The 14,656-nt window shown below is 35.7% G+C and overlaps 1 protein-coding gene across 2 annotated transcripts in view; it reads right to left on the bottom strand.

Moving 5' to 3' along the window:
- Positions 1-7,104, bottom strand: part of LOC132227358 (solute carrier organic anion transporter family member 1B3-like) — a 42,827-nt gene extending 35,723 nt beyond the window's left edge. Inside the window, exons 1-3 of one of the 2 annotated variants that reach the window (XM_059682338.1) lie at positions 6,953-6,998; positions 6,027-6,152; positions 3,622-3,770 (exon numbers count right to left, since the gene is read on the bottom strand). In XM_059682338.1, coding sequence (XP_059538321.1) covers positions 3,622-3,705 — 84 coding nt within the window. In that variant the 5' untranslated portion in view covers positions 3,706-3,770; positions 6,027-6,152; positions 6,953-6,998. Of the gene's footprint in view, positions 1-3,621; positions 3,771-6,026; positions 6,153-6,952 lie in introns of both variants that reach the window. The other variant, XM_059682337.1, reaches the window with a different exon arrangement.
- Positions 7,105-14,656: the final 7,552 nt, after the last annotated feature.

The following is a 14,656-nucleotide window of genomic DNA, read 5'->3' as shown; positions in this document are numbered from 1 at the left end:
CAAAGGGGAAAGTAAAGATCTCATATCAACAACCTAATCCTACACCTCAAAAAGAAAAATAAACTAAATCCAAAGTTATCAGAAGGAAGGAAATAATAAAGATTAGAGGTAAATAAAAAAGGGGATATAAAGCAATTAATGAAAGTAAGACTTAGATTTTTAAAGAGATCAACAAAATTGATAAACCCTTAGCAAGATTAAGAAAAAGAGAGATTTAAATAGCTAACATTACAAATGAAAGAGGAAACATTACAAATGATGTCACAGAAATAAAAGAAATTATGAAACTACTATGAACAATTACATGCTAAAAAACTGGCTAATCTTAAAAAATGAATAAGTTACTAGAAATATACAACTTACCAAGATTGAATCATCTATAATAATAAAAGCATAATATGCTAATTACCAGATAGCCGAATGACCTTCCGGACATCCTTCCGGACCAAGCTGGGGCTGCAAGAGACAAGGCAAGCCACCGTGGCTGCGAGGCCAAGCCCCTTGCACAAATTTCATGCATAGGGCCTGTAGTGAAAAAATAAAAAGCCTGAATATATTTAAATCTAGTGAGGAGATTGAAGCAGTAATAAAAAGAAAACTTCCAACAAAGAAAGCCCACCACTAGATGGCTTTACTGGAGATCCTATCAAACATGTAAAGGAAGATTAATGCTAATCCTTCTCAAACTCTTCCAAAGAATCAAAGAGGATGGAACACTTTCAAATTCATTCCATCATGCCATATTACCCTCTTATTAAAACCAGAAAGACATCACACAGATCAAAAAGAAACCTACAGATCAATATCCCTGATGAATATTAATGCAAAAATCTTCAACAAAATACTAGCAAACAAAATCCAATAACACATTAAGAAGATCATACACTTTGGCCAAGTGGAATTTATACCTGGAATGCACATCTGGTTCATATGAAAATCAATCAGAGTATCACATTAACAAAATGAAAGATAAAACCGTGTGATCATAGTAACAGGTGCAGAAAAGCAGTGGACAGAATTCAACACCCTTTCATGATAAAAACACTCAACAAATTAGGAACAGAAGAAAGTACCACCACATAATAAAAGCCATATATGAAAAGCACATAGTTGACATCATACTCAATGGTAAAATACTGAAAATGCAGGTATGACAATTCTGTCCTCTTCTATTCAACAGAGTGAGTTCTGGAAGTTCTAACCAGAAAAACTTAGGAAGAAAAATAAATAAAATGTAGACAGTTCATAAGAGAAGAAGTAAAATTGTCCCTGTTTTCTATATGTAGAAAACTTTAAAGACTCCACAAACAAAAACAAATAAATTCATTCAGTAAAGACGTAGAATACAAAATCAACACTAAAAAAGTTGCATTTTTATACAAATCAGTTGCATTTCTATGCACTAACAATAAAATTATCTGAAAAGAAATTAGGAAAATAATCATTTACATGGCAAAATATCAAGAAGTCTAATGATGCTAAGTGCTGGAATGAACATGTATCCTGATTTTCTCTTATAAATTCCGTATAATCATGTAAATTAGCGTGACCACTTAAATAGCAATTTAGCATTATCTTGTAAAATTGAATATTTTACATACTTTCAATTTCAGTCAAAGGTAATCGCAAGAAAAACTATGGGTATACCAGGAGATATGCATGAGAATATTATTTATAATATAAAATCCCTGAAAACAATCTAAATGCCCATAGAGAAATAAATTATGTTATATTCATATAGCAACATTATATATATAGCATTAAAATGTACAGATCACTTCTATGTGAGTAAACAATTTAATAAGATATATATATATATATATATATATATATATATATATATATATTTCATCTGTATTAGGGAGATAATAGCATCTGGCTGACAGAATTGGGGTAAGAAATTATGGTAGAAATCCAAGAAGTAAATAAATTTAAGTAAAACACTAGAATAGTGCCTGGCATATAGTAAGTGTTCCATAAATTTTTAGCTCTTATTGTTACTTTTGCTTCTCTGATCTTCATTATTGGTCTGCAATTAACTTTATACACACTGCTAATTTGCTAACTTTTTAAAAAAATCCTCACCTGAGGATACCTTTCTATTGATTTTTTGAGACAGTGGAAGGGAGAGGGAGAGAGAAACATTGATGTGAGAGAGACACATCGATTGATTGCGTCCCACATGCACCCAGACCAGGGCTGGGAGCCTGCAACCGAGGCACGTGCCCTTGACTGGAATTGAACCCGGGACCCTTCAGTTAGTAGGCCAATGCTCTATCCACTGTGCAAACCTGCTAGAGCTAACTTGCTAACTTTTCTCCAAATACCACAAGGGACCACTCTGTTTATTTGCTTCAGCCAGTGTGTTGTTGCTTTGCTATGCATGTGCAAATAAAACCACTGTAACCCTCAATATTTAAAAGCAAAAATAATCTAGCATAGCATATTACCCCCAGGCAGAAGAATGTAATACAATTGCATTAACCAATACTTTTTCCTTGTGACTGCCATTCTGCTTAAATATTATTCAAATATTTCATCAGAACAGACTTTACCAGCAATTTCTAAAAACAAACAAAAGTCATGTTCCCTGGACAAAGTTAAAATAGACCTTATACAACATGACTGGAACTGAGAACGATCTCTGTGGTCTTTTTTAAAAATTGAATTTATTGGGATGATCTTGGTCTACAAAAACCTTACAGGTCTCAAGTGTACATTCAACAAAACGTCTTCACACTGCACTGTGTGCCCATCGCCCCAAGCAAGATCTCTTTTCTTCCCCATTCTCCCCAGCCTTCCGTGTCCACCTCCATCTCAGCTTGATAAGACAACAAATTTGACTTAGGAAAACTAAACTAGGAGTAAAAAGTCAGCTGTGATTTTTTATTCCCCCACAACTTCCCTAATGGGGTTTAAAGGCTTTGACTTGGGTTCAAGGGTTTTCAATTTACTAGTTAGATGACATGAGGCAAATATTCAGTGTCTCTGAGTCTTGGTAACTTCAAGGAGTACTTTTTCATGAAAACCCCTAATATGGTCTATATTATTTAATGCCTCACAGTTTTGTGACAAAAGCAAGATTATTACTTTTACTAACTTACACATGGAAAAATTCAATGGCTTTCTTAAGTCAGACACTAGGCCAGGTTTTTCAATTGTTATTGCAGATCTCTTTCCCATCAGACAATATGTAAGTTATCAAAATAAAAAATGCTGGCCTCTAAAAAGTCAAGATTACAAAGTAATTCACAACACTGAGTAATTTCTCTGCTTATAGGTCAATTATAGACTATTTTTACATATCCATTATCCAACAATTTTATTTTAATCACATTTACAAATATCTTTTGGCCCATCAACCAAAAAAACATATCAAATTATCTCTAAATATTTAACATTAATAAACTCTTAGCCATCGGGAACATTACCAAATATATTTTTCAGATTTAAAACTGATTTAAATCAAGATATGGATAACTCTTTTAATATTTCAATTATGCTTCAGTTGAAAACTAATTTGAAGTATAATGTTCTTTTTTAAAGACTGGTTGCCTTTTATTTAAAGGAAAAAATCTCCCTTCCACTTATTTTAGTTTGAAAACATGAAACTCATTCCACCTTGAATCCATCGCAGCATTTACTTTTTCCTTTCCTTGATGGTTGTGCCTCTGTTGTCTTATTCAAATCTTGATTTGGGTCCATCGTTGAACTCCAGATATTATGTGACTATTTCCAATTGTCCCAGATGTTTTGTTCAAAACAATGACCTATTCAGGAAGAAAGAGTGTAACTTATTTTACTTTAACAATATACAATTCAGAAATCAGGAAAGCCACTAGGTCACCATCAATCCATAAACCACTGATTCATTCAGGGCCCAATTCATTATGTCTGAGCACTGGGCTAGGTGAATGTTGGCACACACATACAAAACAGAGTCCTAGCTTTGGGGAGATTATAATTTAGTTAAAAGATAAATTTATGGAAATAAATTAAAACAACAAACATATAAGATAATATAGAATTACACACTAGATTAGATGAACAAACATTTTAAAATCCATGAAGCATATATAACATACATACATCAGCCACCAGAGCCTTCTTGCATTTGGAACACTAAACAGCACTTCAGCATTGTGCTTGGGAGCTGTTTTAACAGCAGAATCACCAACAGAAAGCAGAGAAATATGGCACTAATAGTCTATGAAAACGCTACCTGATTATAGCATGAGAGCTGAAACAGAAGGAAGAACCGCATGTTTGTTTCCCTCAGCTGGGGACATGTGTGTTGGACAACTCAATTTTTTTTTTTGTCACTCTGTGCAGTACTGATTTGGGGGTTACAAATAAATTTTAGTGATGAGGCCAATTTGTAAACCCAGAATCTACAAATAATGAGGATCACCTATATATTTTATTAATTTATTCAACAAGGATTCCCTACATTATAAATACATAAATATCATGAATATATAATGTATATTTATTGAATAATGTATAAATATAGAAATGATCACTATCTGAAAATATTGTCACTTAAAAATATATATATTTGATTTTAGAGAGGAAGGGAGAGGGAGAGATAGAGACATCAATAATGAGAATCATTGATTGGTTGCCTTCTGCACGCCCCCTACTGGGGATCAAACCCACAACCCAAGCATGTTCCCTTACTGGGAATTGAACAGTAACCTCCTGGTTCATAGGTGGATGCTCACACACTGAGACACACTGGCAGGATGAAAATATTACCACTTTTATATATGTGAATAACACAGGCATGACTGCAGAAACTCACACCTCTGTACATCTGTGTTAATCTGTTATTATTCCACTTTTTCCATGTGCTCCTGTGCAATTACTGAGTGGAGTGGAGTGAGGATAAACTCTATAGTTGGGTGGCCCCAAAGTCATAAGCAGCCTTTTGATAAATATTATGTCATTTTTTTCATCAATACCTCTTCTTGTATCTCCTCTCAGCATATAAATGTTAGAAAATAAAGTTTTATTGCTTAATTCTATCATTGCAAATCTCTATGAATGATTTGAAAAATGGGTAGTCGCCTTTTAGCGTTAGGTTTCTATGTTGATTCTTGGTTACTGAACAAATATTCTTGTAAACTATTATCTCACCACTTTCAGCCTTGCTTTTTGCAATTGATTACATTATGATTATCCTGTCTCTTGGCCTTTTTAATACCCTATGCATGTGATACGTGTCATCAAAGTCTTTCAGAGGATCCCTGTACCATAAAAAATAAAATTTGTGCTTTCTATTTGAGATACTTCACAAACTAGACCCAACCCTTACTTTTAGTCTTATTTCCCAAATATCCCCCCCACAAGCATCTTCAGCCACATGAAACCACTGTCCCTAGAACAAAAACTCTCAGCCCCCTATATGTTTCCTCTGAACCTGTGAGGTTCTTCTTCATCTCTTGATTTTAATTCTGCCCCAAGTTTCCTCTCTTAGATATGTTCCCAGTTACTCCCCATTGAAATAACTTCTCCCACACTGTTGCTCCCTGGAGCATATACCCTGTAAAACAGTCATTACTCTTCCTGCATTTCAGTCCATACTTCTTTCCTAGATATTGGGCAAAATATCCAGAAAAAAAGTTGGAAAAGCAAGCAACTTTACCCCCATTTCTTAGACTGATTAAGTTGTAATAAGTAACTACAAAGCAATTAGAAATTTGGCCAATCAATATGGGCTTGGCTTTAAGCCTGACTTGGAGACATTTAACATAGTTTTCTGTGGACATATATTTTTCCCCCTGAGAGTTGCAAACAAATGATATATAAACGGTTTTTATGTTTAAAAGATAGGAGCACAGGCATTCAGATATAGCATTGCAACTCTTTCCTCCCTGAGAGGAACAGCCCAGTTCTGCCCAATTTGATTGGGGTGGAGTAGAGGGCAGACTCTCACCAGTCTCTGCTTATCTCTGTAAAGCTTTTACTACCTGAGGGATCATAAAACATCTGTGCAAGCCAGTGGCCCAACTTCCTCCATGTACCTGTGAAACTAAGGAGAAAAAATGGGAAACAACATTGACTAACTTCTCAGCCCTTTTATGAGGGGACTTCCCCCATCTTCCACCTTACTTTGACAAAAACAATTGTCTTATTAAATATCCGCCTTCCTGAATGAGAGAAGGAACTAACATTTATTGGGTCCTTAGAATAATTATAAAGGAAGTGTTTATTAAAACACATTTCAATATTTTAATATTGAAAATTATTTCCCCTTTTAATCAGAGATAGAATTATCTGGAAAACCTTTCTTTTTCTTTCACCTTGAGTTAAACTCGAGTGGAAAAGAGGAAACAAGAGGTCGGTAAGTGACTCTGGGACACTTTCCATTTCTTGATGTTTGTCAACTAACTCTCCACCCTACATTATATACAGTTAAGACTGAATCAAAGAAATAGGGGTTAGGTCTAATAATTGTACAGAGTTAGTCAGAATAATTAACTTGTAACATATTTTGAGAAGGCAACCTGAGTCCCATTTTCACACTTGAAATTCCAGTTCTCTAGAAAGTAATGGGAACAGATTTTCAAACTTTATATTTAAATTATACCTGATTTTCTGTATTTTATTTTTAAGAGTATATAAACCAGAGGCTCATCTATTTCCAGAAGGGATATTTAATAGGTTTTAAGGGTTTTGAACATAAGTATTTAGCAGTCACAGGAATAAAGTGTGTAATATTTACCATGTCCATCAAAATACAGGATGTCCTCCCCAAAATGTATACACACTTTAACAGCTGATTGCTCAATATTTAAAAATGAAGTGTATTTTAACAAACATTTCCTTTATAATTATTCAAAGTGTGTGTATAAATTTTTGGGGACACCCTGTATTTTGTCCTTGAAATTTGTGGAATTTTCTCACATAGTAAAAAATTTTGAAATTAGAGAAGCTCAAAGGCTCTTACCTGAACTTAGAATCCTACAGCAGCAGCAAGAAGTCCATCCCTTTAACTGTTGTTAAAGTCTGTTTTTAAATAGCTAGTTGGCTTTTCTTTTTTATCAGTGCAATGATGATTAACCATCAGGTCATTGTCCTAGGCAGATAGAAGAAAATTAACTAGCTATTCTAAGAGTCTGTTCCAGACTCCTGTATTTTAAAGATTATATTTGTCAGAATTTATAAATTCTGTAAAAGCTCATTTATTATGCTTTATTTCTGAGAATAACTTTGTTGAGTTAATTAAGCTTGTTTCCTTAAGATTTTTTCTTTAACTATACAAATGAGACAGACTATAAAACCCTTCCAAATAGAAAACAGTTCAAGGCCTTTAAAAAAAAAAAGTCGACAGGTTACTTTAGCATTCAAAGGATAAAACACACCTTTTTTTTTTTTTTTTTTTTTTTTGGAAGGGAGAGAGAGAAACATTGATCTGTTGCCTCCCACACGTGCCCTGATTGAGGATCAAACCCACAGTCTATGTATGTGCCCTGCCTGGGAATCAAACCAGCAACCTTTTGGTATATGGAATGATGCTCCAACCGATTCAGCCACCGGCCAGGACTAGAGTAAACTCTTTTGCTTGATATTTGGGGGAAGTTCTAAGATGATATGGATGGAAACGGGATGTCTCATATGAAATAGTAAATAACCAATTTATTAAAAGGTAGGTCTTCCAAGTGACAAAATTTTAAAAAATTATAAAAGTCAAGACTTCACTTCATGATAGATTACATCAAAGCCTGAAGAAAGAAAGTTTACATAGATTTCTTCTATTGACTTGGCTTTAGAGAAGAGAGGAGCTTGAACCAATTGAAAATTTTCTTTTGGAGGGGTTAAGTTTCATCACTCATTCATTTAATCACTAAGTCAGACATTTTTGACTCCCTAGGATACCTCAGACATTGGGATCTGTTCTGGAGATATACTGATTTAAATCTCACATGAAAAAATATGTATATTTGTTATATTATATGTGTAACTATTACATATAGCTATTATATAGAGAATACATTAATAGCTATTACATATTTGACTATTATAAAGAGCAATACACATATACACAGACATAAATATGTAGCAATGTGAGGATGTATATATGAAAACATTGTTATCCCTTATCACTTCTGAAGGACAATTTTGAAACAACTGCTGCAATATTTAAGTTCTATATATTGGCTATTTGATAGATTAGTTGGATCCTGGTTTATTCTTGAAAGTTTGGAATCATGTGAAAAATCAAAGGGTGTGGAGAGCGAGAGGGGTTTGGAAAATTATTATTTTTAATTAAATATATTTTTATTGATTTTAGAGAGGAAAGGAGAGGGAGTGAGATACAGAAACATCAATGATGAGAGAGATTCATTGATTGGCTGCCTCCTGCATGCCCCATCCTGGGGACTGAGCCCACAACCCGGGCATGTGCCCTTGCAGGGGAATCGAACTGTGATCTCCTGGCTCATAGGTTGATGCTCAACCACTGAGCAACACCGGCTAGGCAGTTTGGGAAATTCTTACCTTCTCAAATAAGGGAAACTGGGAGATTAGGTCCCAGCTCCCCAATAGTCTTCTGCTGAATCAGAATCTATATGGCAGGCCAAGCTCACGCCCAGGGCATTCTGATTGAATTGAGCAAAGATTATGCTTTTTATGCATTTTTTTTAAAAAAAATAAGACTTCAGTTCATTTTTATGTAATGCCAAATTTTCAGAACCACTGTAGCAGAGATAGAGAACATTTTCAGTTGTTTTTTTGTGGATTTTCTTTTCATTCAGAGTAGGAATATAGTTTAGGTGTTCCCATGCTACTGCTTTTCTCTGCAAATTTTTGTTCCTCAAGGTACATCCCAGAAGGTAAATAGGACATATTAACTGCGAACCTTTATACGCCCTAAACTATGGCTATCTGGCGAAATGCTGGAGTGTTTCCAGAGGTCAAAGATCATTTTTCATGACCTTTTCTCTGCCATGACTGTGGAAGTAGTGAGACTGCTTGTGCGACTTGTGAAAGAGTATAGTTGGTTGGAGAAAAGGAGTTGCAACAGTTCTTTCAATATTATGCTAACATCTCTGGGTCAGGAGAATTGCAAAGTTTGCTTTAGAAATCCATTAATATTTACTTCAGAGATAATCATTACAGTTCTGATGACATGTCATGTTCTTTGAAATCTGATAAATTTTGTTGCCAATTTGTCTCTGATACTTGCTAGCTATATGGACTTACATAGGTTATTTAAGTTTTCTGCTTATCAATATTCTCATCTATAAAGTAGGAAGACAATGCTTGGGGTAGAATTAAATAATGTGTGTACAGACATTTACACCGTGCCTGGTACATTATAGATTCGATTCTTAATATCTAATGAGTGTCATTCTATGAAATTTGTGTACAGCACTATAAATATTTAAAGCGATTAATTTATATCAAACAAAAATAAAAGTCTAAGATATGTGCCCAGTGTTTTTTCAGCAGTTTTCAATCCAGGTTCTCAGGTGGGTGCCTTCAGGTTCACACAAATTTGTCACTGCCTGCCCACCTTACCTCCCTGGGCCATGGTCAAGAGGAAGCCCCAGGAGACTAAATACTTCTTGAAAGAACTCCACATATCCCTACTCACTGACACTACGCCCAACCATCATCATGGTTAACCTTATTATGACCAACTCCATATGCTAGTCCCCTCCAAAGAAGGTAGGGGTTCCATGATCCCTTGCTGGGGTCCAACCCCAGCGGGTCCAGGGGTCCCCAAAGGTGTGGACGGAGTCGGCGAAGAAGGAATGACACGGAGACAGCGTTCAGTTGATCAGCAGCCTAGCCAGGATCTCTAGCCAGGATCTCCAGCCAAGTTCTGGTCTGGATCTCCAGCGAAGTTCTGGTCTGGATCTCCAGCGAAGTTCTGGTCTGGATCTCCAGCCAGGTTCTGTCCAGGTTCTCCAGCCAGGTTCTAGTCAGGTTCTCTTGCCATGTTCTATAGTCAGGTTCAGTCCAGGATCTTTTGCCATGTTCTCTCGCTAGGTTCTGTCTCTAGGTTCTGTTGCCAGTTTCTGTCCAGGATCTTTTTGCCATGTTCTGTCTCTAGGTTCTGTGTAGGTTCTGGTCTAGGTTCTGTGCCTCTTGGTTCTGTCTTCTAAGTTCTGTCTTCTAAGTTCTGTCTTGTTACATCTGTATTTATGCCAGTTGATTCCAATCCTATCAATCTCTATTCCAAAGGTTAGGGCGTTTCTTATCTCCATTCCAGGGAGTAAAGATTATGTAGCTTAAGCATGATTGTTCATAGTTAAAGTGATTAATTACCCGCCTGGCACTTAGTTAAGAGGTTTTATTCCCTCCCTAACTTCAGGGGAAAATCCCCCTACGTGGGGAAACAACCTTTCTCAGAGACCTCAGTTAAAACACATAGTGCCAAGAAGGTGAGCAAACATATTAAGAACAGTATGCCATATATGCCAGGTCCCTTGAAACAGCAAGCATGGACCGGCTCCCGGCAATCCCTCTCATTAGTTACTGTCTAATCCCCATATAGCTAGGCACATCTGTGTTTTTGCCCCTCACCTCCTGTCTCTACCAATCCTAAACCAAGATCCTTCTCTTGATCTTTATGGAACTCATGTTTAAGCACCAGTAGAATTACCTTTTCCTTCAGCCTTTTCTCTGAATTTATTTTGCTTTACCTGTTGCTCTAACTTAAACCTGGACTTTCCCTGGAGTTGCTGGCTCTCCTGCTACCATGATTAATGGGGGCTGCACCATTCTCCATGCTGTGTCATTGCTCCACACCGGATGGACTGGTTTCCAATTTGTATTTCCACTTTCACACCCTCTTCCCTCAGAATCCATCATTCACATCAAAAGACTATCATTTATCCTTCTGTTGGAATCATCTACCAATCCTTAAGTCACTTATTCCATGAGAGTTGTAGTTCTTGGCTCAAAGCCAGTCTCTCAAAATAGTACTTCTATGATAATTGTTGGTGATTTCAATGACCATGAAGAGAATCCTTATCACTCTGGGGCTTCTTAATTTTTCAACCTTTTCTTCTCCAATGATATTCCTTCTGATCACTCCAATGGACATAACCTAGACCTGTCACACCCAAAACTACAAGTTCTCCATCATATCAGTTTCATGGATTGGATTATCACTGTCTTCCAGCTCATACTCTGTAGTACCACAGATCCAACAATGCTTCCACTGACCAGCATCTGTAATCCACTGATAGATTATTCCAGGGATTTCACTGTTTTTTATTTTATGTCCTCATTTTCCTCCACATCTGGATTAAATTTAATTGTCATGGTAATCACTTTCTTCAATATATTTTTTCAAATCATTTGTGACCCTGGGATCATTATAATTGTTTGAGAAAGCTACAGCCTTGATTAAATCCAACTTGTAGACTATTCTGTCCATCCATGCTGATGAATGTAATTGAAGAAAAACCCTCCACCATGTTGACTGTAAACTTATGATGAAGAAGCTGAAATGGGCCCTTTGTTTTGGCAGCTAGAAATCATGTTCCATTTTTCTTATCAAAGTCATCTTGCTTTCTGAATAACTATTTTCTTTGCTTCATCTCTTTCCTCAAAACTCCAAGTCATTGTTCCTATCCCCACCTTCAGCTATGACTATTTCATTGATGAAAACAAAGAATAAAACTTCCAAGAGCTCTTTTCACCACATCTGTCTATTTAGTGAATCAGTACCACATGTGTGCCTTCATGACCTATCCAGGCTCTAGCCAAGGCCAACCTCCACTTGTACACCATATTGCCTCCACTCCTTGTGCTCCCAAGGATGTCCATTTTGATTTTCTAAAGAAATTTTTCCATTAGCACAGAAACATGCTATCACTTTCATGTTTCAAAAATCTTTCTTTTGATTTCATTCCCTTCTAGGTATTGCACTATTTCTTGTATTATTTTTTACAGAAGAAACAAAACCTTCTCAAAGGCTTATATATTGTCATTGTTTCCCATTAATTTATTCACATTTTTTCCCAAGTACACTTCAATCAAATTTTTGCCCCCAATCTCCACTCAAACTACTCTTGCCTGCATCATAAATAACCTAAATGCTACATGTAATGGTTGTCATCTGACTTGAACTACTCACAGTATTTTTCAGAGCCGATTATTCCTTCCTCGAGGGGAAATACAATCTAGGAAACCATCCTTAACTCATTTCATATTTTTATACTATTATAAATTATATTATTTTAATTTCTGTTTAATGCTAGTAAGTAGAAATAAACCTAATTTTTCTTTATTGAATTTGAATCTTGCAAACTTACTAAGTTCACTTAGTAGTTTTAGTGGATTTTAAAAAATACATTTCTTAGGATTTGTAGTGCTTTAATGTAAGGGAATGTGTATAATACCATTTTGTATGCAAATAAAGACAGTTGCCCTTCTTCCTTTGCAATTTGAATGTTTTCCCCCACACCCATGCCTTGTTGCACTAGAACCTCTAGTGTCCTTTCTAGTCTATCATACCCCAAAATAGAAGTGGTGAAAGCAGGCATCCATCTCTTCCTTATTCTCATTTACAGAGGAGAAAGTTTTCAGTCTTTCACAGTTAAGTATGATGCTAACTGTAGGTTTTTGTAGGTGTTGGTTAAAGAAGTTCCCTCCTATTTCTAGTTTTCTGTGAGTATTTCTTATCATTAATGAATGACTTAAGATTCAAAAGTCAATTAAGGTAATGCACCCCATCACTAGCATAAAAAGAAAAAAAAAATCTTAAACTTATATAATCATTTCAAAAGATGCAGACAAATTTCATTAAATCACTTAGCAAACTATGACTAGAAATTCCTTAAGGTAATAAAGAGTATCTACCAGAACACCTAAATAATCCGTGTACTTTATTTTTACTGGAAATAAATATATTAATGAATAGGGAGGAAATAGAGGGACCAATAAATTGAAAATTCAATGAGTTAGGAGGAAGGGGATACCAGGAGTAATGAAATGAAGAAAAAAAACATAAATGTATTATTTTGGAGTTGTTCTAGGTGATGACAAATACAAAAAAAGTGACTAAAGAATGGAGTGACTAAAGTAGAATGGAGGAGAACATTTTTCCTGCTGCCCAACAAGGCATAGAAATTTACTCAAGGCTGTCTCTCTTGCGCAACGTTGTGTAAAGCATCACTTTCTGTGATGATAAAAATGTTCTACAAGTGCATTCTCAAATGCGGTAGCAACTAGCTACCTGTGGCTATCGAGTACTTCAAATGTGGCTAGGATGACCACAGAACTAAATTTTTTATTTAATTTATTGTTAAGTAGCCACATGTAGCTAGTTTCTACCTTATTAGACAGTATTACTTCAGGATGTAAGTATGTACCATGGTTGAGATGGAGTAGAAGAAGAATGGGGTTTTTCCAAGAGTGTCACAAAATTTCATTTAAACCATTCATAAGCTTTAACCTTTAATCTCTTTCCAAGGCCTGAAATGCCAACTCGCGAGGCTGTTAGGAAACAGAAGGGATAGGAAATGTTGCATTGCTTCTATTTTCTTATATTATTTCTTCCCTTCTCCCCTTTTTTCTTTTCTCTCTCCTTCATTTTCTGCTATCTCTCAAGGTCAAGGATCAAGCATGATGTCAGAAACATTACAATCACTCATGGCATCACAGCTGTCATAATAGACTTTTTTCTAATCATAAACAACACTGCAATGAAGATCTTTTTAATACAAATGTTTGAGTACATCTATGATTATTACTGTAGAGCCAAAATTACTCATTTAAAGAGTGTCAGCTTTTCAAAACCCACTTTTAATTTGTGTTTCAGAAAGGTTCTATCAATAACAGGCCCTCAATATATATATATATAGCACCTCTCAATTTATATTCATCAGCCATATATTTTTTTCTTGGGCAATTAGTTGAAAAATGGAAACTCACTATTGTTTCATTTATTTTATTATAGACCATATTCATGCTAATTCAATAGGAACTTATGACAGAGTTCTCTAATATATTTCTTATTATATATGTATTATTTTCCTCACTCTTTCTAGTTCTTTTTGGCTCAAACTCAGAATAATATCTTTTCATCCATAAAAGGAAAAATGTGTGTCCTCTTGAATAGCACCACATTTGGCTTCCTGTAATAGAAATCCCAATCAGCTCTGTTTTATGATACATTCTTAACACTATAGAACACAAAAATAATTTTTTCTGGAAATTCCAATTTTCCTAGAGAATTTTCAAGTTGTTTGTTCCCGCCTACAACATAGCAAAGACCAATCACAACCCCAAAATTGTCTTGGGAGCCACAGAATTCTCCTGTCCTCAACTACTGCTAATCAACTGTCTGCTGAACTTTCCCTTACCTCCTTGGATCATCTACTCATTTTCCTCAGGCCTCTCTAAGTGTATTAAGTAAGATTCCTTCATGGGCTCAGATGTCCTCTTGGATGTCTGTGGCTGCCGAACAATGCTTATAACACCACGCCCTGGCTAGCTTAATCCATCACTCCAGAAGCTAAGACTAGAGAGAGTGGTGGGTTTTGAAGTAAAGAAGGCCTAGGTGGCCAGGAGCTGACATGATGGTTATAAATCAGAAACAAATGCAAAAATCCAAGTAGAAATTACCTGTGTAGTGCTGATGACTGTGAAGTTCTCCAGCCAGTAGGTGGAAGCAGACCCCTATCTGTGAAGA

The sequence above is a fragment of the Myotis daubentonii genome, chromosome 2 (assembly GCF_963259705.1).
Source record: "Myotis daubentonii chromosome 2, mMyoDau2.1, whole genome shotgun sequence".
Taxonomy (NCBI): Eukaryota; Metazoa; Chordata; class Mammalia; order Chiroptera; family Vespertilionidae; genus Myotis; species Myotis daubentonii.
The sequence above is the reverse complement of the archived record's forward strand: the minus strand, read 5'-3'. Positions and strand labels throughout refer to the sequence as shown.